This window comes from Ranitomeya variabilis, chromosome 2, assembly GCF_051348905.1.
Source record: "Ranitomeya variabilis isolate aRanVar5 chromosome 2, aRanVar5.hap1, whole genome shotgun sequence".
NCBI lineage: Eukaryota > Metazoa > Chordata > Amphibia > Anura > Dendrobatidae > Ranitomeya > Ranitomeya variabilis.
The window spans coordinates 369,997,946-370,024,709 of record NC_135233.1 but is presented as its reverse complement, the minus strand read 5'-3'; the positions used below and the strand labels follow the sequence as shown (position 1 = coordinate 370,024,709).

Genomic DNA, 26,764 nt, shown 5'->3' with positions numbered 1-26,764 from the left:
GCCTTGTTGATGCCAGATTTCAGAGGAGAATGGGCAGACTGGTTCGAGCTGATAGAAAGGCAACAGTGACTCAAATCGCCACCCATTACAACCAAGGTAGGCCTAAGAGCATCTCTGAACGCACAGTGCGTCGAACTTTGAGGCAGATGGGCTACAGCAGCAGAAGACCACACCGGGTACCACTCCTTTCAGCTAAGAACAGGAAACTGAGGCTACAATTTGTACAAGCTCATCGAAATTGGACAGTAGAAGATTGGAAAAACGTTGCTTGGTCTGATGAGTCTCGATTTCTGCTGCGACATTCGGATGGTAGGGTCAGAATTTGGCGTAAACAACATGAAAGCATGGATCCATCCTGCCTTGTATGGAGCATCTTTGGGATGTGCAGCCGACAAATCTGCGGCAACTGTGTGATGCCATCATGTCAATATGGACCAAAATCTCTGAGGAATGCTTCCAGCACCTTGTTGAATCTATGCCACGAAGAATTGAGGCAGTTCTAAAGGCAAAAGGGGGTCCAACCCGTTACTAGCATGGTGTACCTAATAAAGTGGCCGGTGAGTGTACATATAAATGCTGAACAAATTCCACCCCATAATTACCACTGTAATCCCCTTCCCCAATTAGTGGCAAATGAGCCATGTGTTTCGCGTCGTATAAAAATGGGCGCTGGCCCAGTGGGTAATGCCTGGCTGGCTTCGGATCCTTCGCCCAAGCCATTCAGTTCACCCTTCTGCCTCGTTTGGACGTCTATGTGGTGTTCTCTGAAAGGACGGCGCATGCAAATTACACTCTGCTCTTTTCAGCACTGGGGAAACGACCCTGCTTCACACAAGCGCAGGGTTTCATGTGAACACTGAGCAGGTGTGGGATTTTGAGCTTGACGTGGATTATATAGGTGGAGGTGGCCAGTGTGTTGCGTATGCCGTGTGTGTTGCGTATGCCGTGTGTGTTGCGTATGCCGTGTGTGTTGCGTATGCCGTGTGTGTTGCGTATGCCGTGTGTGTTGCGTATGCCGTGTGTGTTGCGTATGCCGTGTGTGTTGCGTATGCCGTGTGTTGCTTATGCTGTGTGTGTTGCGTATGCCTGACATGATGAAAAGTTATTTATTCTAGAATAAAAGTAACCGGATTTAATGGTGGGATATCGTCCAGATCACCTTTCCACTACGGATAATTTTGCAGATTTTGCCTCTTCTGCGGACAACAGATCGGTGATATATCCTTGCTGACTTCAAGAATTAAATCTTGTGCTCTCAGTACCGACTTCCTCTACAGTCGACGTTGGCCTCTTTAGGTGGACAGATCACGAGCTCGATAACACTTATTGAGGCAGTACACGCCGGTGGTCATGCTTAAGGCAACGTTTTGATAGCTAACCCCGAACAGCCTAACCACATTTTCCACGATGAGTGAATCATACAGGGTAAAGCAGAAGGTGTGACATATGGGTGGGCTCAGGGGGGGTAAGACTGTCAAATGCAGAAATAACCATCGTAATAATTTCTCCATTCCAGCAAAAATGAAGCTTCAGCTCGGACGCTCAGCTTTCGCTTTTCTCGTCATTTTTTCTATTCTGCTAACCGGTAAGGAGCTGATCATCTTGGAAAAGAATTATATATATTTTTTTCTATTTTACAATTTTAATATTTACTAAATTATCTGGGAATCAAAAACAAAATATACTGTAGTTTATAAAATGTACCCTTTTTTGGGCTTTTTTTTTATTTAACAGAATTTTAATGTTTTTTTTAATTTGTAGTACTAATGATATAATCATATTTGCATTTTATTTTTTTGTTTATAGTAATACTACTACTGAGTCTTTTTGTATTTTATTTAGCAAATAATTCTAGTAATTCTGCTTCTACTTGACTTGGGGAAAAAAAATGATTAATAATTCGTTATAATTAATGTTCCTTCCAGTTTTATTTATTTTTTATTAATGTTCATGTATTGTAAATCCTTACATATATTGTCTAATTTTTATCATTGGATATAAAGCTTATACTAGAAAATGAAATTGGGGGGGGGGGGGGGGACACACAAATCTTCATTCTTCCCACTCTAGGAGGATATTGATTAAGAACCTCCACACAAATTTATTTTAAAAAAAAATTTCTGCAATTTTGTTTTTTCTTTACAAAATTTCAGAGTTCTCTAGGTCTGTTTTTATATTTCTATATATGTGCCATTTGTTTCTATTTATATATATATATATATATATATATATATATATATATTTTTTATTGCATATAATTTTTTCTTTTCATTTTTGTGTCTTGACATTACAAATCTTTTGATTCTAAGTGGAATTTTAGAATCGCACGAAGCGGTTTAACATGAATCCCTAACAGACACCCCCCCCCCCCCCCCAAAAAAAAAAAAAAAAAAAAAAAAAGTGTGTATATATATATATATATATATATATATATATATATTTACATTATATTTATTTTTTTTTTCTTTTTTTTTTTCTTACTTTTTCATTGTTATGATGTGTGTCCAAATTAAAGGCTGAATATTTTTGTGTTAACTACTTCAATCCTTTAGTGCTTTTTTGGGGGGATTTTCTACTGTTACCAGGACTGCCTCGCCTACTCTCAGGGAGGTGAGCTGCCAAATTCTTCTACATTTAAAGAAAAGTCTTAAAGTACTAAAATATGTTAATTTAAAAATGCACCAAAAACAATGAAATTCTGCCAGAAAAAGTGTTAAAATTCTGGAGTTCTTAGGGGCAATTCAACCTTTTTTTTTTTTTTTTCATTATTTTTTTTACATTTTTAGGTATGTAAATGCGGTATAATTTTACAACTAAAAAATAAAAAAAATGTAACACAATTTTGAAATGTTCCGTGACCAGAATACAACATTTATACAACATGTCATTGTCTGTTCAGATTAATATGTAGAGCAATCAACTGTTCAAGAAAAAAGGGGCTTGTGATAAAAATGTGATCAAAATAAGTTGTAATAGTGTCATCAAATGTAAAAGAATAAAATATCCCAAATTCAGCTCATAACAAAAAAAATATAAAATGTTATATAATATAATGTTGTGTTCTGGTCACAGAACATTTCAAAATTGTGTTTTTAATTTTTTAGTTGTAAAATTTAGAACAACCTTTTTACATATTCATTTTTTTTAGATTATATGCCGGTATTTTTTTTTTACAGTTTGTATAGTGAAAGAGCCACATTTACGCAAGAGAACTCCATTTCTTCATTTTGATTAGTGACCTTTTGCCATGGGTTCTGCAGGATCCAAGTATAATTATTGGATAATTTATATATTGGTGTTGTCAATATATCTTAAGAATGAAAGCTACAAAATCTGTTTGTGGCCACCGTACACTTGGGAATATCAAAAAGTGCTAGCATGAGTGTACAATGTAAAGACAGAAGTTTTGTTTTTTGTTTTTTTTATTTCTTATACATATATGATATGTGATGCAGAAATTAGTTAATTACCCGATTTAGATGCATTGATTGATTTTTCTGTTTTGTGCACTTTTGCTGGTCCTTTATCTTGCAAAGAAGATTGTGGGGGTTTTTTTTTTTTTTGTTCTTTTTATTTTCTGCTGACTTTGTACATGGCGTACATTAAACTAAAGGGTTAAATTCGTCCTATAAATTTAAAATTCTAAAACTACCGCTTGAAAGAAAATACCAAACGTGTTCTTATGGCTATCACTTACTCTAGTTGTCGAGAGGATCTAATAATAACAACCGAAAAATAGAATAGAAGTTAAATTTTTAAATAGAAAACAGTGTAGAACGCCATGCCTAGGAATCCTACAGAGATACTTCTCATCTAAGGAAGATAAAAACACAGGAAATGTAGATACCGACCTAGTAGATCCTATATGGTGCATAAAAAGTTCGGTCGTCGGTGCATTTGTGGCATTTTTGCAAAATCACAGCATGCACGATGGATGACTTTATTTTTTTTTCTTTAATCGTAGACCTCCATTCTACCAATCTGGGAACCAAGGACTGTACATTCATAGAACTTGGTCATGGGTTCATTTTTTTTTTTTAATACAATATTCCCGCAAGATTGCACGAAGCTAGATAGAAGCTTTTGTTTCCGAAATGTATTGGACACAATCAGGGACCATAAGAAGGAGACTTTTTACATAGGAGCCCTAGTTACAGGGGGAAATGACACAAGTCACTGGCATGGCGACACACAGCTGGCAAAAATGAGAACAGAAGAATCAATCTATACAATTTATAGATTATTAGAAATTATTCTAATCCCATTTTTGCCAGCTGTGTAGCGCTCTGCCGGTGATTTGTGTCGTTCTAGAGTTGTTTTCCCATGGAACTAGGGCTCCTATCTATTAGTCTGTACAAAAATAAGTTATTATATTGTGGCACCGTGTTAGGCTACTTTCACACTAGCGTCGTACGACGCAGGCTGTGATTTACAACGCATCCACTGCCCCATTGTGATGTCCGGGGAGGCGGCGGCGGAGTTCCGGCCGCGCATGCGCGGTCGGAAATGGCGGACACGACGCACCAAAAAATGTTACATGTAACGTTTTATTGTGCCGACGGTCCGACGCAACATGACGCAACCGTCGCACGACGGATGCAACGTGTGGCAATCCGCCGCAATGCGTCGCTAATGCAAGTCTATGGAGAAAAAACGCATCCTGCAAGCAATTTTGCAGGATGGGTTTTTTCTACAAAACGACGCATTGCGACGTGCAGTGCACGACGCTAGTGTGAAAGTAGCCTTAGTGGCTCCTGTGTTGCTGCATTGAGGAGCAGGTTAGACACCATAACCTTTGACCTCTCTTCCAACTGTAACATTGTAGAAGTGGCAGCATTCTACAGCCAGCCAATCACAGCGCTTGCTCATCGAGATATGCAAATGAGCTGCCGGGAACAAGGAACAGCTTTTCAACGAATTTGTCCTAAATATTCAGCGGGAGCGGGCCATTTTGACAACAGGGCTGTGTTCAATACGTCAGCAGGTCATTATTGCTGCATTAACCCCTTCATGACCCAGCCTATTTTGGCCTTAATGACCTTGCCGTTTTTTGCAATTCTGACCAGTGTCCCTTTATGAGGTAATAACTCGGGAACGCTTCAACGGATCCTAGCGATTCTGAGATTGTTTTTTTGTGACATATTGGGCTTCATGTTAGTGGTAAATTTAGGTCGATAATTTCTGCGTTTATTTGTGAAAAAAATGGAAATCTGGCGAAAATTTTGAAAATTTTGCAATTTTCACATTTTGAATTTTTATTCTGTTAAACCAGAGAGTTATGTGACACAAAATAGTTAATAAATAACATTTACCACATGTTTACTTTACATCAGCACAATTTTGGAAACAACATTTTTTTTTGCTAGGAAGTTATAAGGGTTAAAATTTGACCAGTGATTTCTCATTTTTACAACAAAATTTACAAAACCATTTTTTTTAGGGACCACCTCACATTTGAAGTCAATTTGAGGGTTCTATATGGCTGAAAATACCCAAAAGTGACACCATTCTAAAAACTGCACCCCTCAAGGTGCTCAAAACCACATTCAAGAAGTTTATTAACCCTTCAGGTGTTTCACAGCAGCAGAAGCAACATGGAAGGAAAAAATGAACATTTAACTTTTTAGTCACAAAAATGATCTTTTAGCAACAATTTTTTTATTTTCCCAAGGGTAAAAGGAGAAACTGGACCACGAAAGTTGTTGTCCAATTTGTTCTGAGTACGCTGATACCTCATATGTGGGGGTAAACCACTGTTTGGGCGCACGGCAGAACTCGGAAGGGAAGGAGCGCCATTTGACTTTTTGAATGAAAAATTGGCTCCAATCTTTAGCGGACACCATGTCGCGTTTGGAGAGTCCCCGTGTGCCTAAACATTGGAGCTCCCCCACAAGTGACCCCATTTTGGAAACTAGACCCCCCAAGGAACTTATCTAGAAGCATAGTGAGCACTTTAAACCCCCAGGTGCTTCACAAATTGATCCGTAAAAATGAAAAAGTCCTTTTTTTTCACAAAAAAAATATTTTAGCCTCAATTTTTTAATTTTCACATGGGCAACAGGATAAAATGGATCCTAAAATTTGTTGGGCAATTTCTCCTGAGTACACTGATACCTCACATGTGGGGGTAAACCACTGTTTGGGCACATGGTAAGTCTCGGAAGGGAAGGAGCGCCATTTGACTTTTTGAATGAAAAATTATCTCCATCGTTAGCGGACACCATGTCGCGTTTGGAGAGCCCCTGTGTGACTAAACATTGGAGCTTCCCCACAAGTGACCCCATTTTGGAAAGGAGACCCCCCAAGGAACTTATCTAGATGCATAGTGAGCACTTTAAACCCTCAGGTGCTTCACAAATTGATCCGTAAAAATGAAAAAGTACTTTTTTTTCACAAAAAAATTCTTTTAGCCTCAATTTTTTAATTTTCACATGGGCAACAGGATAAAATGGATCCTAAAATTTGTTGGGCAATTTCTCCTGAGGACACCGATACCTCATATGTGGGGGTAAACCACTGTTTGGGCGCATGGCAAGGCTCGGAAGGGAAGGCGCGCCATTTGACTTTTTGAATGGAAAAGTAGCTCCAATCGTTAGCGGACACCATGTCGCGTTTGGAGAGCCCCTGTGTGCCTAAACATTGGAGCTCCCCCACAAGTGACCCCATTTTGGAAACTAGACCCCCCAAGGAACTTATCTAGATGCATAGTGAGCACTTTAAACCAACAAGTGCTTCACAGAAGTTTATAACGCAGAGCCGTGAAAATAAAAAATAATTTTTCTTTCCTCAAAAATGATTTTTAGCCCAGAATTTTTTATTTTCCCAAGGGTAACAGGAGAAATTGGACCCCAAATGTTGTTGTCCAGTTTGTCCTGAGTACGATGATACCCCATATGTGGGGGTAAACCACTGTTTGGGTGCATGGCAGGGCTTGGAAGGGAAGGCACGCCATTTGGCTTTTTGAATGGAAAATTAGCTCCAATCATTAGCGGACACCATGTCGCGTTTGGAGAGCCCCTGTGTGCCTAAACATTGGAGCTTCCCCATAAGTGACCCCATTTTGGAAACTAGACCTCCCAAGGAACTAATCTAGATGTGTGGTGAGCACTTTAAACCCCCAAGTGCTTCACAGAAGTTTATAACGCAGAGCCATGAAAATAAAAAATATTTTTTCTTTTCTCAAAAAATTTTTTTTAGCCCTGAATTTTTTATTTTCCCAAGGGTAACAGGGGAAATTTGACCCCAATAGTTGTTGTCCAGTTTCTCCTGAGTACGCTGATACCCCATATGTGGGGGTAAACCACTGCTTGGGCACACGTCGGGGTTCGGAAGGGAAGTAGTGACGTTTTGAAATGCAGACTTTGATGGAATACTCTGCGGGCGTCACGTTGCGTTTGCAGAGCCCCTGATGTGCCTAAACAGTAGAAACCCCCCACAAGTGACCCCATTTTGGAAACTAGACCCCCAAATGAACTTATCTAGATGTGTGGTGAGCACTTTGAACCCCTAAGTGCTTCACAGAAGTTTATAACGCAGAGCCGTGAAAATAATAAATACGTTTTCTTTCCTCAAAAAAAATTTTTTTAGCCCTGATTTTTTTATTTTCCCAAGGGTAACAGGAGAAATTTGACCCCAAGATTTGTTGTCCAGTTTCTCCTGAGTATGCTGATACCCCATATGTGGGGGTAAACCACTGTTTGGGCACATGCCGGGACTTGGAAGTGAAGTAGTGATGTTTTGAAATGCAGACTTTGATGGAATGCTCTGCGGGCATCACGTTGCTTTTGCAGAGCCCCTGATGTGCCTAAACAGTAGAAACCCCCCACAAGTGACCCCATTTTGGAAACTAAACCCCCAAGGGAACTTATCTAGATGTGTGGTGAGCACTTTGAACCCCTAAGTGCTTCACAGAAGTTTATAACGCAGAGCCGTGAAAATAAAAAATCATTTTTCTTTCCTCAAAAATAATTTTTTAGCCCGCAATTTTTTATTTTCCCAAGGGTTACAGGAGAAATTGGACCCCAAAAGTTGTTGATCAGTTTCTCCTGAGTACGCTGGTACCCCATATGTGGGGGTAAAGCACTGTTTGGGCACACGTCGGGGCTCGGAAGGGAGAGAGCACCATTTTACTTTTTCAACGCAAGATTGGCTGGAATCAATGGTGGCGCCGTGTCGCGTTTGGAGACCCCCTGATGTGCCTAAAAAGTGGAAACCCCTCAATTCTAACTCCAACACTAACCCCAACACACCCCTAACTCTAATCCCAACCCTAACCACAACCCTAACCCCAACACACCCCTAACCCTAGTCTTACCCCTAATTCCAACCCTAAGGCTATGTGCTCACGTTGCGGATTTGTGTGGATTTTTCCGCAGTTTTTGAAAAATCTGCAGGTAAAACGCACTGCGCTTTACCTGCGGATTTACCGCGGATTTCCAGTGTTTTTTGTGTGGATTTTACTTGCGGATTCCTATTATGGAGCAGGTGTAAAACGCTGCGGAATTGCACAAAGAATTGACATGCTGCGGAAAATACAACGCAGCGTTTCCGCGCTGTATTTTCTGCACCACGGGCACAGCGGATTTGGTTTTCCATAGGTTTACGTGGTACTGTAAACGTGATGGAAAACTGATACGAATCCGCAGCGACCAATCCGCTGCGGATCCGCAGCCAAATCCGCACCGTGTGCACATAGCCTAATTCTAACCCTAATTCTAACCCTAATTCTAGCCCTAAGTGCAACCCTAGCCCTAAGTGCAACCCTAAGTGCAACCCTAGCCCTAAGTGCAACCCTAAGTGCAACCCTAGCCCTAAGTGCAACCCTAGCCCTAAGTGCAACCCTAAGTGCAACCCTAGCCCTAAGTGCAACCCTAAGTGCAACCCTAGCCCTAAGTGCAACCCTAAGTGCAACCCTAAGTGCAACCCTAAGTGCAACCCTAGCCCTAAGTGCAACCCTAAGTGCAACCCTAGCCCTAAGTGCAACCCTAAGTGCAACCCTAGCCCTAAGTGCAACCCTAAGTGCAACCCTAGCCCTAAGTGCAACCCTAAGTGCAACCCTAAGTGCAACCCTAAGTGCAACCCTAGCCCTAAGTGCAACCCTAAGTGCAACCCTAAGTGCAACCCTAAGTGCAACCCTAGCCCTAAGTGCAACCCTAAGTGCAACCCTAAGTGCAACCCTAAGTGCAACCCTAGCCCTAAGTGCAACCCTAAGTGCAACCCTAGCCCTAAGTGCAACCCTAAGTGCAACCCTACCCCTAACCCTAACCCTACCCCTAACCCTACCCCTAATGGAAAAACAAAAATAATTATATTTTCTGTATTTTATTATTATCCCTACCTATGGGGGTGATAAAGGGGGTGATTTATTTACTATTTTTTTTTATTTTGATCGCTGTGATAGAACTTATCACAGCGACCAAAATGTGCAGGAACGAATCTGCCGGCTTGCAGATTCGGCGGGCGTACTGCGCATGCGCCCGCCATTTTCCAAGATGGCGGCGCCCATGAAGCAGACGGCCGGACACCGGGAGGGACATCGGAGCTAGGTAAGTATGGGGGGGTGGGACCGGAACACGGGGGGGGGATCGGAGGACCTGGGGAGCGGACAGGAGGACCGGGGGAGCCGACAGGAGGGAGGAGGGGAGCGGAACGGAGATCGGGGCAAAAAGGACAACTGGGGGGGCGATCGGTGGGCTGGGGTGAGGGCAGATCGGGGTCTCCAGCCATGGCAGATGCTATTGCAGCATCGGCCATGGCTGGATTGTAATATTTCACCATTTTCATAGGTGAAATATTACAAATCGCTCTGATTGGCAGTTTCACTTTCAACAGCCAATCAGAGCGATCGTAGCCACGGGGGGGTGAAGCCACCCCCCCTGGGCTGAAGTACCACTCCCCCTCTCCCTGCAGATCGGGTAAAATAGGAGTTAACCCCTTCACCCGATCTGCAGGGACGCGATCATTCTGTGACACAGCATATGCGTCACAGGTCGGGAAGGCACCGACTTTCATGACGCATACACTGTGTCACAGGTCGGGAAGGGGTTAAAAAAAAAATCTCCATAAATTAACAGTGTTGCCATTACGGGAGCCATATAAAGAGCTGAGGTCTGACTATAGGCTTGTGAGCGGTGAGGTCTGGCTGTAGACTTGAGTGCTGGTGGGGCTCCTGGGATTGCTGCAGTGTCAGCAGCCGCTCCCACATACAGCATAGTCCCATACAGCGGCTGCCTATTCCGTTGGTCCCTCTGGTGTCCCAACTACGTTCGGTGACAACCATCTCGCTGCACACACTTTTTGATAAGAAACATGTAGAACAAAACCCGTGTAATTGCAATCATTTTCTGGAAGTGTGCCAACACGTGCGGCCATGACTATATATCTATAGGCCAAACTTTTGATGCGTTTTTCAACTTTAACATTGCTTTCAACCAATACAAAAGCATTCACTGGGAAATGTCATTGTAACATGTAACAACCCTAGCTGGCCAAGTGGTGTGTGACACATAAGCAGACCCATCTTGTTTCATTTATGAAGGAGGGACTCTTAAAGTCACAGAGCCTATTTTTAGAGGGGCTTCAGGTGGCCTTAATATTCTTAAACGGCCATTATTAAACAGTGGGTCTCCTATGCTGCTATTGCCTATGCAGTGAGTGGCTTGGCTGCCAAGAGTTACGACGCACCCCAATACCCCTTTCACGAGAGGTACAGGAGGGCTTACTAAAAAAATGTTGCATTGAATGCAAGGCCTGCCCTGCTACCAAGTCATATGCACCCCAAGAAGCCTTTGAAGCCAGGCACTGGATGGCCGCAGGAAAACCCACTTCACATTCTTCATTTTGTACTCCCATACTGTTTTATTATGTATTGACTGCAAGGCCTGCCCTGCTACCAAGTCATATGCACCCCAAGAAGCCTTTGAACCCAGGTACTGGATGGCCACATGAAAACCCACTTCACATTTTTCAGTTGGTCCTGCCAAACTGTTTCCTTATACATTGAATGCAAGGGCCGCTTTGACCCAAATTTGCATGCACCCCAATCCCCCCTTGGAAGAAGCATGGAGGAGGGCCTCATAAAAAAAAAAACTGTCCCACTACAAAGGAGCGGGTCTCCTAGACTCATGCCCATACACTAAGTGTATGGGCTAACAAACATTTCCCCATGGGGGTGCAATTTATAAAAAATGTTTATGGGGATCATAGACACCCTTGCAAAAAAATTGACTGTATGTAGCAGCATAGAACACGTTCACCCTGGTGTTCTAGTGGTTGTGGAGGATGAGGATTAGGGCTCACACTCGCTAGAAAAAAAACGGTCCGTAATCTGGACCGAAAAAATTGGATGCAAACTATGCGATTGTCATGTGAGTTCAATGCGATTTTTAATCGCACAATCCGTTTTACATCCGTATGACTTCCGTATGCAATGCATTTTTTTTTCTCTGCAACAATTTTTAGACAATCATTTGCAGGACCATTTAGGGCTTGTTCACACTTTGCGGAATTAGCTGCGGATTTTTCCTCTGCGGATTTGGAAAAACCGCAGTGCAAAACCGCTGCGGTTTTCACTGCGGATTTTCCTGCGGTTTCTTCTGCGGATTCCTCTGCGGGTTTTCAACAGCACTTTCCTATTGGTGCATGTTGAAAACCGCTGCGGAATCCGCAGAAAGAAGTGACATGCTCCTTTTTTTCCGCAGCAATTCCGCGCGTTTTTTTCCGGGATTTTTCGCAATGTGGGCACAGCGGTTTTTGTTTTCCATAGGGTAACATTGTACTGTATCCTGCATGGAAAACTGCTGCGGATCCGCAGCAAAAACCGCAAAGTGTGAACATAGCCTTACACTGTTCTATGCCACAGAATGGTAAGGTATCTGGAAAAAACGGATGGTCCGTATTCCGTCCGCTTTTTTTCTCGCACCCATTGACTTGCATTGGCGAGACTCGCAGCAAATCGCAGCATGCTGCGATTTTTTTCTCAGTCCGATTTTGGCTGAGAAAAAAAATCGCAAATGAGATGTCACCTATTGAATAACATTGGTCCGAGTGCAATCCGATTTTTTATCGGATTGCACTCGTCCGTTTTGCTCGCAAGTGGGTATGAGCCCTAAGGAGGAGGATAACACCAAATAGACCAAATCTGGAAGCGTATACCCATGTGTGGTTGTGAAGAAGTGCATGAGAATACACCTCCAGAAAAAAGACAATGCATTAGAGGTTATGTTTCGCTGTTTTCATTCGGTGGTGTACAGAAGTCTTGCCCAATCCAGCCCTTGTTCATTTTTATAAGAGTCAGCCTTCCAGCATTTTCAGTTGACAGGCGGATGCGCTTATTAGTTATAATTCCACCAGCGGCACTAAAAACCCGCTCTGACAGAACGCTAGCGGCAGGGCAGGCCAGGACCTCCGAGGCGTAGAGAGCCAGTTCATGCCACGTGTCCAGCTTGGATACCCAATAATTAAAAGGCACAGAGGAATCCCGGAGGACATTCTAAAATTAATATTTTATTGAAGTGAGGTACTACAACGTGAACTTAGCAGTGCGCACGCGCCGGCCATAGGAATCATGGCGATGGGCGTCGCGTTCAGCCAACCTGTTCTGTCAGAAAGGCCCTCCCTTCTGTCAGATGGAGGAGCCCAATATCTGAGGGTCTGTCGCAGTGTAGAGGGGCCATCATTATTCTCATTTGCACATGGAAACGCGAGAAGCAATGGATGAAAGTGAAAGGGAGAAGATACACATTAGATATTAGACTGGTGACCGTGAGGACGATCAATGAGTGGAACAGGCGGCCACGTGAGGAGGTGACGAGTTCTCCGTCAGTGGGATTGGTCACACAGAGGCTGGACAGACATCTGAGGGGTTAGGCTACTTTCACACTAGCGTCGTACGACGCACGTCGCACCGACGCAGACGGGAGCCATATAAAGAGCTGAGGTCTGACTATAGGCTTGTGAGCGGTGAGGTCTGGCTGTAGACTTGAGTGCTGGTGGGGCTCCTGGGATTGCTGCGGTGTCAGCAGCCGCTCCCACATACAGTATAGTCCCATACAGCGGCTGCCCATTCCGTCGGTCCCCCTGGTGTCCCAACTACATTCGGTGACAACCATCTCGCTGCACACACTTTTTGATAAGAAACGTGTAGAACAAAACCCGTGTAATTGCAATCATTTCTGGAAGTGTGCCAACACGTGCGGCCATGACTATATATCTATAGGCCAAACTTTTGATGCGTTTTTCAACTTTAACATTGCTTTCAACCAATACAAAAGCATTCACTGGGAAATGTCATTGTGCCCGAAAAAACTATGTAAATACTTTTATGCCAAAAAATTACAAAAGTGTTCATTCCAGTTTTCAGGGCACAGGGGCTCCTTCATCAGGCAGGTTTACAAGTGAAGTAATTTGGGACAAATTATGGAAAAAAATATATCATTCTTTTGGATATTCTGGTTGTGTGGATATGAAATAATTGAGTAGAATGTGTAGTATCAAATATATTCAAGATGCATGATACTATACATTCTATGCATAAAAAAACGAAACCCTTTTATTACGCATCCACACTACCGGTGGAATATCCAAAAGACTTATCGTATATATACTCGTGTTTAAGCCGAGGGGTGGTCTTTTTCAGCCAAAAAAGGGACTGAAAAACTTGGCTTATACACAAGTCACGGTCCCAGTGTGGTGGTCCCCGGCGTCTCCATAACATGTCCGCGCTCCCCTGCAGCCTTGGTAAGTGTTCCGGTGGGGTCATTCCATATCAAGTGATCCACATATGAATATTTTTTTTTACCTGATGTCTTTAGATTTTTTTTTTTTTTTTGAAGTACAACTTTAGTTTATTACAAATTAAAAGTTTAGAATTTTTTTCTTCATCAGTTAATTTTTTAAAGATTTCTGAAGTTTCAAAAAAGTGCGGATTTTGGCCTGGTATGGCTTTACATTTATCATATCTCGGGCTAGAATTAAGATAAAGAGTTGGGAGAGGCATCCTTTTTCTCAGAACGGTACCGGCTTTCATTTGATATGTCACAAGCCTGTTTCTTTATATTTTGTTTTTGGAGAAATCAAATTCAAAATTTTGATGCGCAATTGTGAAAAAAACGTTTAAAATTGTGAAAACATGCATGTGTGTTACTTGTGTTATTGATTATATTTGTACAGGGATTCAACTTGAGACCAATCAAATTTGTATTTTTTTTTTTAAGCCTTGAATCATCTGATTTTATGTTTGTGTGAGTTTCTTCCTTTTTTCTTTTCAAATTACAACTTATTGCATTCAAACATTTATATGCAACAATAAAGAAACACAAAAAACAAATCCCGAAGTGCCAGAATAAATACATCTTAATCATCATAACACAACTTGCTCAGCATTTTCAACCTGAATGCATTGAACAAGCCAAAAGAACAAAGGTGATCATATCCTCCAGTGTGATTTTCTAAATACAGTCTCATCCTAATTATGTTAAAAACAAGATTAAAAGAACCAATATTTTTACCACCTCTTTATACATGTAAAAAAATGTTTTCTATTATATCACAAAACATGTAATTTATGAAGTGTTTTAAGAAGAATAGTCCAGTAGTTAAATCCTCGTTCTATAAAATATGAATTAATCAAACAATTAATAGTAGGTTTTTAAACTGACCTTTCAGGGTATGTTTCCACGTTCAGGAAACGCTGCGTGTTTGACGCTGCGCAGAGATGTTACAGCATAGTGGAGGGGATTTTATCAAATCCCGTCCTCACTATGCATGGTAACACGCACCCGGCGGCCCTGCGATTCCGGACATGCGGCGCGTCTTTTAAGTTCGCAGCATGTCCGTTTACCTTGCGGTGACGCTGCGCTGCCGCAAGGTAAAGCACAGGGCCCTATGTGTGGGGTGCGATGATGTCTGATGTGTGCAATGAACACATCTGACATCATCGTGTCACAGAAGGGAGCAGGGCTTAGGGCGGAGCGGGATTGCCGCTCCGTCCAAACCGCCTGCCATCCTGAAGGTGGACACATACCCTTATCATCAATGTGTCCCTTCTAGTGGGTGAAATGTCATCTTGTCCATAAGCGCTCACTAGCAATGGCCGTTTCCTTTTGTGTCAGAGTGTGTACCGCCTGTCATGGTGCTCGGCTCCACTTGAGCTAATATCTGATTTTTGTTCACTTTTACAATCTCTGGTTTTCTTGGATACACAAAGGATGGCGCTGGACCAGAAGGTACAGAAAAGTCACTTCTATGTCTTCATTTTCACAATCTTTGGAGAGTCCAGTAGCAGCCACCAGCGCCAATCATATTCACAGGTCACATAACCGGTTATGTCATCCATTACCAATCTTGTGCCGCCTTCTACCACGTCATGGACTTCACTGTCTCTGCTGAATGAAGAAATCCTTGTTTTTATTTCTGTTTCCCTACATGCGATGACAGTGTGATATTGCAGAGTCCCTGTGATGTGTTCTGCTTCCTGTAACCAATGTTTTAACAAACTCTCCTCTTCGTAGTCCTGGTTTGTACAATATATGAACTGGATGTTAAAGGGAACCTGTCACCCCCCCCCAAAAAGGAAGTTGAGCTAAGCCCACCGGCATCAGGGGCTTATCTACAGCATTCTGTAATGCTGTAGATAAGCCCCTGATGTATCCTGAAAGATGAGAAAAAGAGGTTAGATTATACTCACCCAGGTGTGGTCCCGGTCCGATGGGCGTTGCGGTCCGGCGCCTCCTATCTTCATCAGATGACGTCCTCTTGTCTTTACGCTGTAGCTCCGGCACAGGCGGACTTTGCCCTGTTGACGGCAGAGCAAAGTACTGCAGTGCGCAGGCGCTGGGCCTCTCTGACCTTTCCCGACGCACTGCAGTACTTTGCCCTCAACAGGGCAGACAAAATACGCCTGCGCCGGAGCCACAGCGTGAAGACAAGAAGAGGACGTCATCATAAGATGGGAGGCCTCGGACCACGACACATCAGACCGGACCGCCCCTGGGTGAGTATAATCTAACCTCTTTCTCATCTTTTAGGCTACATTGGGGGCTTATCTACAGCATTACAGAATGCTGTAGATAAGCCCCTGATGCTGGTGGGCTTAGCTCACCTTCGATTTTGGGGGTGACAGGTTCCCTTTAAGAATATTTTTCTCCCTCCATTTGAGGAGTTGCTTGGGTGCTAATATTTGGTGTGACTATGTCCTCTGGAGGCTCGAGCTGCCGGCCGGTCATCTGCTCTGCATTCACCGTCTACCCCTGGTCATTCTCAGCCCTAACAACACTTCACCTCTGTCCTCTCCTGCTTGTAAGTGGTATTATAATAAAATAATACAGGAATATCTAACAATCTTGGATTATTTGGTAAATCTAGATCCCACACTTTTACACCACAGGCTGAACAGATCTGAATTTGAGATTTTCGAATTGACACTGTAATAGTTTTATTTTTTAAAATATGCTTCCATCACGATCCCGGCTTGTATTTTGGTACAGATGTGGCTGGGAGCATAGCAGGCACATATGCAGTTTTTGAAATTAAACATTTTTTTTTTCAGGAATGCATTTTAAAATTTTGCGTTTTCATTCGCATGGGTAAAATATTATCAAATATACTCTTGTGACATATCTGGTGAAAGCCTGTACAGGTCTGAGTAAAATGGCATTTATTTTGTTTCTCTATCTTTTTTCTAGCCTGAGTTATGAGGAGAAATGTAAAGGCAGGCAACACCGAAATTCGCACTTTTTCCGAACTTTGAAAATCAATAAAAAAAAAATCTAGAATTTTTTTCTTCACATTTTGCATTCTCTGACACACTATTACCAAATAACAAAATTTCAAAGGAATTAAAACTATAGAGGTAAAAATCATTGGTTCACTTGACATGGAATGACCCGATGGCTGCTGACAAGGCTGGCAGTTGGCGGCACCGGGATAAGTGCCGGGGTCCTGAGCAGGTGGGGACACCGGCGCGCTATGGGGACCATGTTCCTGTGCCACCGTTTAGGACACCAGCACTTGCGATATTCACCTGTCCCCGTTCCACTGCCGCACTGTGTCCTCTGGCTGTGACGTTCAGGTAAGATAGCGCGATTACATGATTAGTGTGTGCCCTCTACCGGAACAGTCACTGCAGAGAACTGGTGACGATGAGAAGCAGCGGGCTGCGATGAGAGATATGTCATTTTTATTATTGCAGCAGATATACAGTAAGGTAATCATATCGGCATACACAGACTGATATGATGGGCATTATATGTGGCGTATTTTCTATGGAGCATCTTATGGGGCCTTAACCTTTATCCAGCATTACATGTGGCATATTTTCTATGGAGCATCAACCTATATGCAACATTATATGGGGCAAATTTTCTATGAAGCATCTTATGGGGCCATAGTCAACTTTATGGAGCATTATATGGGGCATATTTTATTATGGAGCATCTTATGGGGCCATCATTAACTGTATGGAGCATTATATGGGGCTCCTGATTCAATATGGATATTCAAAAACACTTCACCTACTGATGTATCAATTAATTTTACTTTTATTGGTATCTATTTTTATTTTTGAAATTTACCAGTAGCTGCTGCATTTCCCACCCTAGGCTTATACTCGAATCATTCAGTTTTCCCTGTTTTTTTGTGGCAAAATTAGGGGGGTCGGCTTATACTCGAGTTATATAAGGTAATTAACTTATTGGGATTAGAGTGACACATGAACTGTACTAAGACACAACTGTGAAACAATGAAAAAAGTTGACCGCTAAGATAGAAAGGCAAACATAACAAAAAAAAATTGGTCGGTCTTTAGAGACTTGTGTGATTCGGTTATTCACGGGAGATTAGCACCAGAAGGATATTTCTACTTGTGAATGTATTAGTGAGAAATGCAGACGGAGCAATGAAAGTCAGCACAGACCTCAGAGCTTCGCAACCAAAAAAGCCAAGTACAAATAAACGATTTCTGGAATATTTATGTTCCTCAAATAGTTGATGTGAATTACTTGAGACTACTAGAATACATTTTATCTATCTTATCTAGATTTATATTTTTAAAAGCTGATATATTTTATAATATAAACATTGACACCACTACTTGATACACCTACCCTTACAAGTAAAAACAAGCCATTGTATGTTTGTTTTTTTCTATTTTATTTTTTGTGTTCTATTGTTTGCAGCTCTGTGAAATTGATACCATTTTATTGCATTCTAATTTTGTGGTTTATTGTTGCTTTCTATTAAACCTATTTGTTAATGTTTCATAGTAATACCAGCACTGGTGATATGTTAGGTTATATCTTATATTGGTTTATGTGTTTGTCATTGGTCACACCTTAGGCTGGCTTCACATGTCCGAGTTTTACAGTCCGAGTATGGACCACGATTTCTGGCCTGAACTCGAGTAAATCTTTGAAGAAATAAGCAAATGAAGGAAAAAACATTTGTTTTCAAGTAGACAAATATTTAGGAAAATAGTTAGAAAACTGTTCTCTACTAGGTTTACCAAACTATTTTTTTTTTTTTGTCCTCTGTTGCTTGGTACCTGTACTTTGATTCCTAATATTGACTACTAACTATTGATGAGCGAACATGCTTGTGTGCTAAGAGTATCTTCAGCGTGCTTGAATACTATGTTCGAGTCTCGGCGGTTGTTCGACAGCCGCAACACATGCAGGGACTGTCTGTTAGGCAATCCCTACATGCGTTGCGGCTGTTGAGCAACCAGGAGTAATGAAGCCGCTGGGACTCGAACATAGTATTCGAGCACTCCCAAGATACTCTATTAGCCCCAAGCATGCTCGGATAAATTCTTATCTGACCACGTTCCCTCATCACTACTACTAACCTTTCCCCCTCTGCTGATGACTCCTGGCTAGGTTCCCTACTTCTCTATTGTTCACCTGCTAATAATCAATAACTATTCTGAGGACAATGACCTGGAAAATCCATACTTTTTTTTTTTTTTTGGGGGGGGGGGTAATTTTTTTTTATAATAGACATTGGATATAATGCCCCGTTTTATGAACCGTCCATGAATTTATGGATGTTTGTTACTCTGAATAGTATAGATGTTGTGCAGATGTTGTACTTTTATTCCCTTTGCTTCTTTGAGTATTTCTTGTTTTGTTTTTGTAAATCCATCATACGGTTTTAGAGAGATAAGCATTTTTTAGTTCTACCTTTTTGTTTTCTTTACTAAAAAGGCAAGACTCTCGGGATCCTCTGGGGCGTGTCTTTAGGCTGCATAATTAACCTGTCAGCCACACCACCATGTAAAGACAATTAAAAATTAGCACTTAATAAACAGGCCCATAGCTCTAGAACCGTTTAAAGGAAAAAAAAAATCTAATTCTCAGGGGAGCAGCAGGAATGAAATAGGAGCAAAAACTGCACACTTTTGACATGGTGACTGCTCCTCTTTATTGTCTAAAACCAAGTCACACAAACAAAATGGTTAAATCTTGATGGAGGTAGAATCTCGGTGGGTCACGGTACTGTGTCTCCGCGTCTAGTTTTATTGTAGTGGCTGTATATGGGAAATTATGTGAAAATGGGTTCTTGGCAGCCACATCGCATGTATGTCTAATACAACATATAGAACTGGTGGTCAACTAAAAGCCACACGAGAATGAAGTGGGTCATCTATTGTCCTCATGACCACAGAGGTTTCTTCTAAGTAGCAGCTCGGTCTGAGAAAGAACGTGAGACATTAGTCACGATCTGTGTGAGTCTTACATCTTAGTCTTGATGTTCTTATTTCTAAATATGATTATTTCTAATGATGTATTAAGCCCCACGCACTGAAGAACATATTTTAAAGTCTAAATTTCTTGACAAAATAACATATAACAGGTACTACGCTCTCGGTTACACCATTACAGGAAGTTTCCTGTGTGAAGCCACTATCTACTCCCAATTGATCTATACCTGTCAATCATATTATCACTTCTTGACTCTGTGACCACAGATTGTGTGCTTAGAGTAGATGATGGAAGACAGATAAGTTTAAAGAACTTTAAAGAGATTTTGTATTTGAATTAAAGGCGTTATGGATTTAACAGTCCCATTCTACCCCAGTGATATTAAAGGTTTCACATGCTAAGTGAACATTTTGGGCAAACCGTAATCCCATCAGGTTAACTTGGTCATCTCAATCCTTTTCTTTGCTGTTTGATTTTAAAAGTTGGCTCATGTACCAGGTTCTTGGTAACATTCTCATCCAGTAATAAACTGAAGGACTGCATGACCCCAAAGGCCTATTCTCTAAAGACTGAGACTCGAGTAGAGAGAGAGGATCTCTGCCTATTTTCGGAATACTCTTTGGGAAGAACACCTTGTTTTAGTAAGTTTTGCCTCCTGGACTCCAAAATAGTATGACGCCACTTCCGGATGGTTTCTCTCAGTGCTGCTTCAGGTGATTGACTGGTCTCTCCCTCATGTATACATAGGGACTAGTACGTCGTATCATTGAAGATGTACCTGAAATGCTCCAATGTTTCAGAGAATATTATACCTGGGTACAATCCAGCTGCCCATACTTTGGGCTGCATGAATCACCTGACAGGTTCCCTTTAGGGGTAAGCTCACACAGGGCGTTTTTGCGGCTTTTTTTTCTGCAGCAAAACCTGATTTTCTTGGCAGGAAAGAATCTGCGTCAAAAACGCAGGTTTATGTGCATTTTTGGTGCGTTTTTTGTTGCGTTTTTTTTTTCTCTTTGTCCATGCTAATGTCTTTGAATTTTCAGTGGCAAAAACGCAGCAAATAATGATACCTGCGTTTTTGCTGCGTTTTTTCAACACCCATTCAAGTCAATGGGTGAAAAACGCAGCAAAAACACTGAAAGTGACATGCTCTATGTCCAAAAAACGCAGCAACGCACAAAATACTGATCACACAAAAGCCCAATGTGTGTGCATGGGATTTCTTAAATCTTATAGGTTTTGCTGGTACTGTAAAAAGCAGCTGAAAATTAGCATAAAAAAGCAGCAAAAACGCCCTGTGTGAACATACCCTACAGAGGACCTGTCACTTGCTCAAAGAATTGATGTGAAAATCCCTGACTCCCCTGATTCTGCTGCTATTTTCTGTTTTGCACTGTGACAGTCTATTGCAGAGATACTCACATTTGTTGCTTTGGAGCGCAGTATGTGAAATCACTGCTTGTAGTGCAAGTGAGCGTTTTTTCAGACTTCCCACTGGATGTGTGATTTTACCGCTCCCTCTTAGAAGCTGCCAATCCCAGCTCAGCAGTTAATCTAGCAGTCTGATAGCCACAGATACTGAGCTGTGGTTCTTTGCGTCTGGGAGGGATGGGTGAAAGTGTATGCCTCCAAAGAAGATTCTGAAGAAACGCTCAGTTGCACTACAAGCAGAGATTTCACATACTGCTCTCCAGAATCAGCAAATGTGAATATCTCTGCAATGGAGCAATGCAGCCCAAAATGGAAAACAGCCTATTGGGGGCGCTCAGGGATTTTTACAAGGAATTTATTTTTTTGCATAACAGGTGTTTTTTAAGTTCTGTAACCTGCATAATTGAGCTCAGCGTTTAGTGCAGTGCTCATATATGTTAGTATTGTAGCCTGGCCACCTGTCCCGTGACAGTAGATGAGGGAGAAAAGGATCAGGATATTGGAATTTCAACAGTCGATCCTTTTTGTTTTTAGGGTAGATAAGACATTGACCGAGGAACCTGGCACTGGTTTTCTTCCTCTTACCGTTGAAAAAAACATGACCACTCTTTTGAGTTGAGTGCTCGTGTGTAAGGGTGAATCCGTGGAAATGGTTATCTGCGCAACAAATTTTAGGCCAAAAGCCATCTTTCGTATGGCCAGCTTAAAGTTGAAGAGGTGATTTTTAACTATGGTGTCACTGGGCGAAATTTAACAATGAGGTTTTAGCAGAAAAATATTGCATCATTGTCATCGGTAAAGAAGTTGGAAATCAAACTGCAACTGTAATGGTCAAACATGTGTTTGGCTAAGTGAAGACATGATCATTCACCAATCAGTCAGTGAAAGGTTGTCCAACCATCGACCTACTTCTATCGAATGTTTATGGCCATCTCTACTACTTTACAGGAGCTGTCCAAGAAGGATTGGGGGTGACACAACCAGAGAACATGACAGCAGAAGTTGGGAAGTCGGTGACCATCAATTGCTCATTTACATCTGAGTCTCCTTCCTACTCTGTGACATGGTCGATAGGGTGCAATATTACCCAGAACCTTCAGTATAACCCATGTTACCAGAGTAGGGTAAACATCTCCTTCCAAGATGCTGTCCAAACACCAGACAACTCAAAAGAACCCACCTATCAGGGGAAGACCACAATCACTATCAACAACCTGACAGAGAACGATTCAGGAAGGTTCTGCTGTCATATAAAGTCTGTGAGTAAGACTGGAAGCGGAACTGGGACCAGACTGGAGGTCACTCGGAAATCATGTTTTTCAGGTATTTTATGAGCAGTAGTTTATGTCCGCATAGATTGAATTGTAAATGTAACTGGACCTAGGAGTCCTAGATTACTTTGTATCAGAGGAAGGCAAAAAATACAACTTAAGAAATTTGCCATGAAAGGACGGAGACCTGACTCCATTTGGACCCAAGATTGTAGAGAAAGTTGATTAAGCATTTTGTATACTTTTCTACAACCCTTATGTTATTTTCTTGATACTATCGTGATATCATGATAATTTTGGAGAAGACCCTGGTGGACCTATCTAGGCTTGTACAAGATCTTCCTAGCGTTCATCCATCAAGTCACCATGGCTCAAGATCGAGCCGAAGGCTGTTAACATATTTATTACTATTAAACACAATTAGCTATTCTACGGTGTCACTACTTTTACAAAAAAAACCACAAAGCCTTTCTCAAATTTGAGATTGTACTCCTTATTCCATTGGTTAGAGATATATGTGGTGAAATTGTGAATAAAATGCAATTCTGCATGGTTTTGGGTTTGTTTGTTGTCTTTTTACAGCATTCATTCAGTCATAAAAATGTCCCTGAAACATGATTCACTAGGTCGGTACAATTACGGTGATACCAAATTTAATCGATAATATATATATATATATATATATATATATATATATATATATATATATATATATACTGTATATATTTAATTTAAGTGATGAAAAAGATTCAAGTTTGTCAAATTTTAGAAAAAAATAAATAATTTTTCTGTCATTGGAGCTGTGTGGGGGCCTGTTTTTGCATGTTGAACTCACACCAACTTGAACTTCACGTGAAGAGTGTTATGAAGGTAACCCATTGGTGCCCCGCGATCATGCTGTGGAGGGCTGATGTAAGCAGGGTATGCGAGATCTCGAGGGTGGGCCTTTCTCTCCACAGGAAGTGAGGGCGGGCCTTTCTCTCCACAGGAAGTGAGGGCGGGCCTTTCTCTTTCCACAGGAAGTGAGGGCAGGTATTTCTCTCTCCACAGGAAGTGAGAGCAGGCCTTTCTCCAAAGGAATATAGAGCGGGTCTTTCTCTCTCCACAAAAAGTGAGGGTGGGTCTTTCTCCAAAGGAAGTGATGGCAGGTCTCCACAGGAAGTGAGGGTGGATCTTTCTCCACAGGAAGTGAGGCAGGTTTTTGTCTCTATACAGCAAGTGAGGATGAGTTGTTGTTAGAGGAAGTGTGGGCAGATTTTTGTCTCACTTTTGATAAGGTTGAGGAGGGAGGTGTTTTTAATAAGAATCTAAGGGAACCATATTGAATCTGTAATATTTACTTTTTTTCTTAGGACAGCAGGATCAAGAACAACTGAAAATGTATATGTTCTCTGCTGTCATTGGGGCTGAAGCATGTGTTATAGTAATCCTGATTGCTGTGGTTATTAGGAATCATTCCCGAGGTTTGTATGAATGTACATGTGGAAGTCAGAAATAATAATTTCCATGATTTACAAGCATACATTCTGTCACATATTGGTAAAAGCAGACAGCATGGCGATGGGCTGGATGTTATACACCATGGTGGTGAGGGGCTGGATGTTATACACCAGAGGCAACAGGGATGGATGTTATAACCTGAGGGCAATAGGACTGGATGCTATACACTCAGGGGAGGTGACCGAATTTTATACAGTCTGAGGGGCTGGATGTTACACACCAGGGGCAATGAGGCTGGATGTCACACACCGGGGGGCAAAGGGCCGGATGTTATACACCGAGGGGGGGTGAGGCCGGATCTAAAAATGGGTGGGTGGGTGAGGGGCTGCGTGTTAGATGTTATGCACCAGGGAGTGAGGGGCTGGATGTTGTACACGGGGGCAATGAGGCAAGATATTATACTACGGGAGGTAAGGGACCTAATGATATACACAGGAAATGAGAGGCCAAATATTATATACAGGGTGCTGGATGTTACATGCAGGGGGGCAACAGGGATGGATGAGGACATAGATTTAATTATTAAGTAGTATGTGTCCAATACTTTTGTCAGTATTGTAGGTTTGGAGATCAGGGCTTCTGGAAATAATTTTACAATTAATATAGCTACTGCTGGAAACAGTCAACAAACATGTGCACAGACTCTTCCTATAACATCCGAGCTATTGTTCCCAGCTGCATTACACTCTGGGAGGGATAATCTTTCCCTTAGTAGATTCTTGGTTCTTTTCCTGGTGCACAGAAAGCAGAGCCCAGATGTCACGTGTGATGTAAAATTATATAATTACTACTGATGTAAATGTAATTCAATGATCTAAAATGTGACCAACGTCTTTTGCTTATTTCACAGGTTTATTGAGATCTAAAGATCAGGTGTGTGGACCGTCATTGTAATAATACTGTACTTGTATAGAGGGTACTTCGGTGCAAAAATTGAAAAAAGTGAAAAACCTTTTTCGCCACTCTGGCTTGTGCAAAAATTTGAGATGGTGAAAAGTCAGTAATAAATTCCCCCCTATATGTTTTGTAAATGTATTACTTTACACCATGGTCAAGGCTAAGTTCTGGGCAGCTGGGCTTCAGTAAGGACTATACAGTCATCAGTACAGTTTCCCAAACAATTAGATTAAAGATTCCACCAATAACAGTGAGTTCGTTACAACCATCTAATGTGTACAAGGGCCTCCCAAATTAATTCAAACACTCAATGCTTTTGTCCTCTGAGAAATTCCACCAATATTCTTGGGGAAACCTGTCAGTAGAGCGGGCCATACACATTAGATGGCTCTGTTGGCCAAACGATGCTGATCGTTTGGCCAAACACTCCTTCATATACATGAGCGAGTATCGCTTAGTTTGCCGAGCGCTTCTGTCCTCCCCATGAGAAAAAAAAGCGCAAATAGGATCTTATCTGAGTAAAATGAATGAATTAATAATTAAGGTTATGCCAACCTGATGAGGTTCTGAACACACAACCACGTAAAGGCGTAGACCGGTTTTCCGAAATTGAAATTGACATCTCTTCCGATGATCAGTCGGCCGGTGTCCCCATCCATGCTAGACAGTCAGCTGAACCCATAGATGCCGGCGGGTTCAGCTGACATTAGTCTAATGTGTTTCGGGACCTTAAGAGTTCAATTTCCCTGAATCGGCATCACAGGGGAAACTAAAGATTAGGCAATGCCCGCTCAAGTCAATGATTTGTCTACAAGATACAAGACAGGTCCTCCAGTGCGAGGTCTTCATTCTGCCTAGAGATAAGGATCCTGGATGTGATATCTCCCTAAAATAACACCAATGGAAAAGGGTTTTCTAATCCATAGAAATATTTTAAAGCGTTTTCCAAGCATATACTCTTATGGCCTAGGACTAGAGGTTGGACGTCTACCTGGAGAGAAAACAGGGGTTTGGTGACCTCGTAAAACAATCCCCATCAACAGAGAATACGGGAAAGACAGCGTGGATATGTTGAGTTTGCGTCATGCTCTCTCCATTATAGCTGAGCCAGTTTGGTCGCCTATTCCCACAGCCCCCATAGATGGTGCACGGCTCTCTCCATTGTATTCTGTGTGATGTAATGTGGTGTATGATGACTATTTTTGCAGAATCCGCAGTTGGATCCTTCTGGCCTTCAGTACTCCGAGATTGCTAAGAAAAGTTTCCCTAAACGGTCAGGACCTAGAGTCGAGGTGGATGCCGTCACCTACTGCGCCGTCAATGTCAACCGCGAAGAACATTCAACCAATCTTGACTGTGAATTATATTAAATGGTCTTTAATAAAAAAATCTAGACAAAGCCAAGGCCTTAAGAGGACCAATGGTATCAAGTAGAGGATGTGTAGCGATTTACCCTGACGTCTGCCTTTTAAGAACATATTGTACCTTTCATTTACATGTTTTGCTTTATTCATATTCACAGGTCTAATAAACTTGTACAAGGAAACATTATTTTCTTCAATATTTACAAGATTCCCACAGATATAAGTGGCCTAGTCTCTAGTTTAGGATATGTTTTAAAGTATATGGACACCTTTGAGGGCACTTTTTACATAAATACATTCATTTTTGTCATTAGGTTTCTTTAAGAATTTTGAACTATTTGGTTTCCGCAACCTTTATGTATCACAGTACATAGCAAACTGCAGAATGAGTTACCAGTGCATCTACCATTCTGATGGCAGTGTTTGGGGAAATAAAACGCAGCAGTTTTTTTTATACCACTTACTAGTAAGACTGCAACCAGGAGAGGTTGAATGGAGGTCTAATTGGTCAGAGCCACAATGTTTCAATGATTATCATTCAGCCAATGGATAGCTGATCTTTTTTTTAAGCCAGAATACTTCTTTGATCCAAAGGGACTTGAAC

At 41.8% G+C, this 26,764-nt stretch overlaps 1 protein-coding gene across 2 annotated transcripts; it reads left to right on the top strand.

Annotated features, from left to right (window-relative positions):
• Positions 1-875: 875 nt before the first annotated feature.
• Positions 876-26,750, top strand: LOC143809442 (uncharacterized). Of its 2 annotated transcripts, none has more exons than XM_077292511.1 (6): positions 876-1,437; positions 1,517-1,585; positions 22,077-22,451; positions 23,752-23,862; positions 24,750-24,772; positions 26,005-26,750. In XM_077292511.1, the coding sequence occupies exons 2-6, from the start codon at positions 1,522-1,524 to the stop codon at positions 26,164-26,166; spliced, it is 735 nt and encodes a 244-aa protein (XP_077148626.1). In that variant the 5' UTR covers positions 876-1,437; positions 1,517-1,521; the 3' UTR covers positions 26,167-26,750. The 2 variants fall into 2 exon arrangements, with proteins under 2 accessions (XP_077148626.1, XP_077148627.1); XM_077292512.1 differs by lacking the exon at positions 876-1,437 and adding an exon at positions 2,553-2,610 and having other exon boundaries at positions 1,523-1,585.
• The last annotated feature ends 14 nt before the right edge of the window (positions 26,751-26,764 follow it).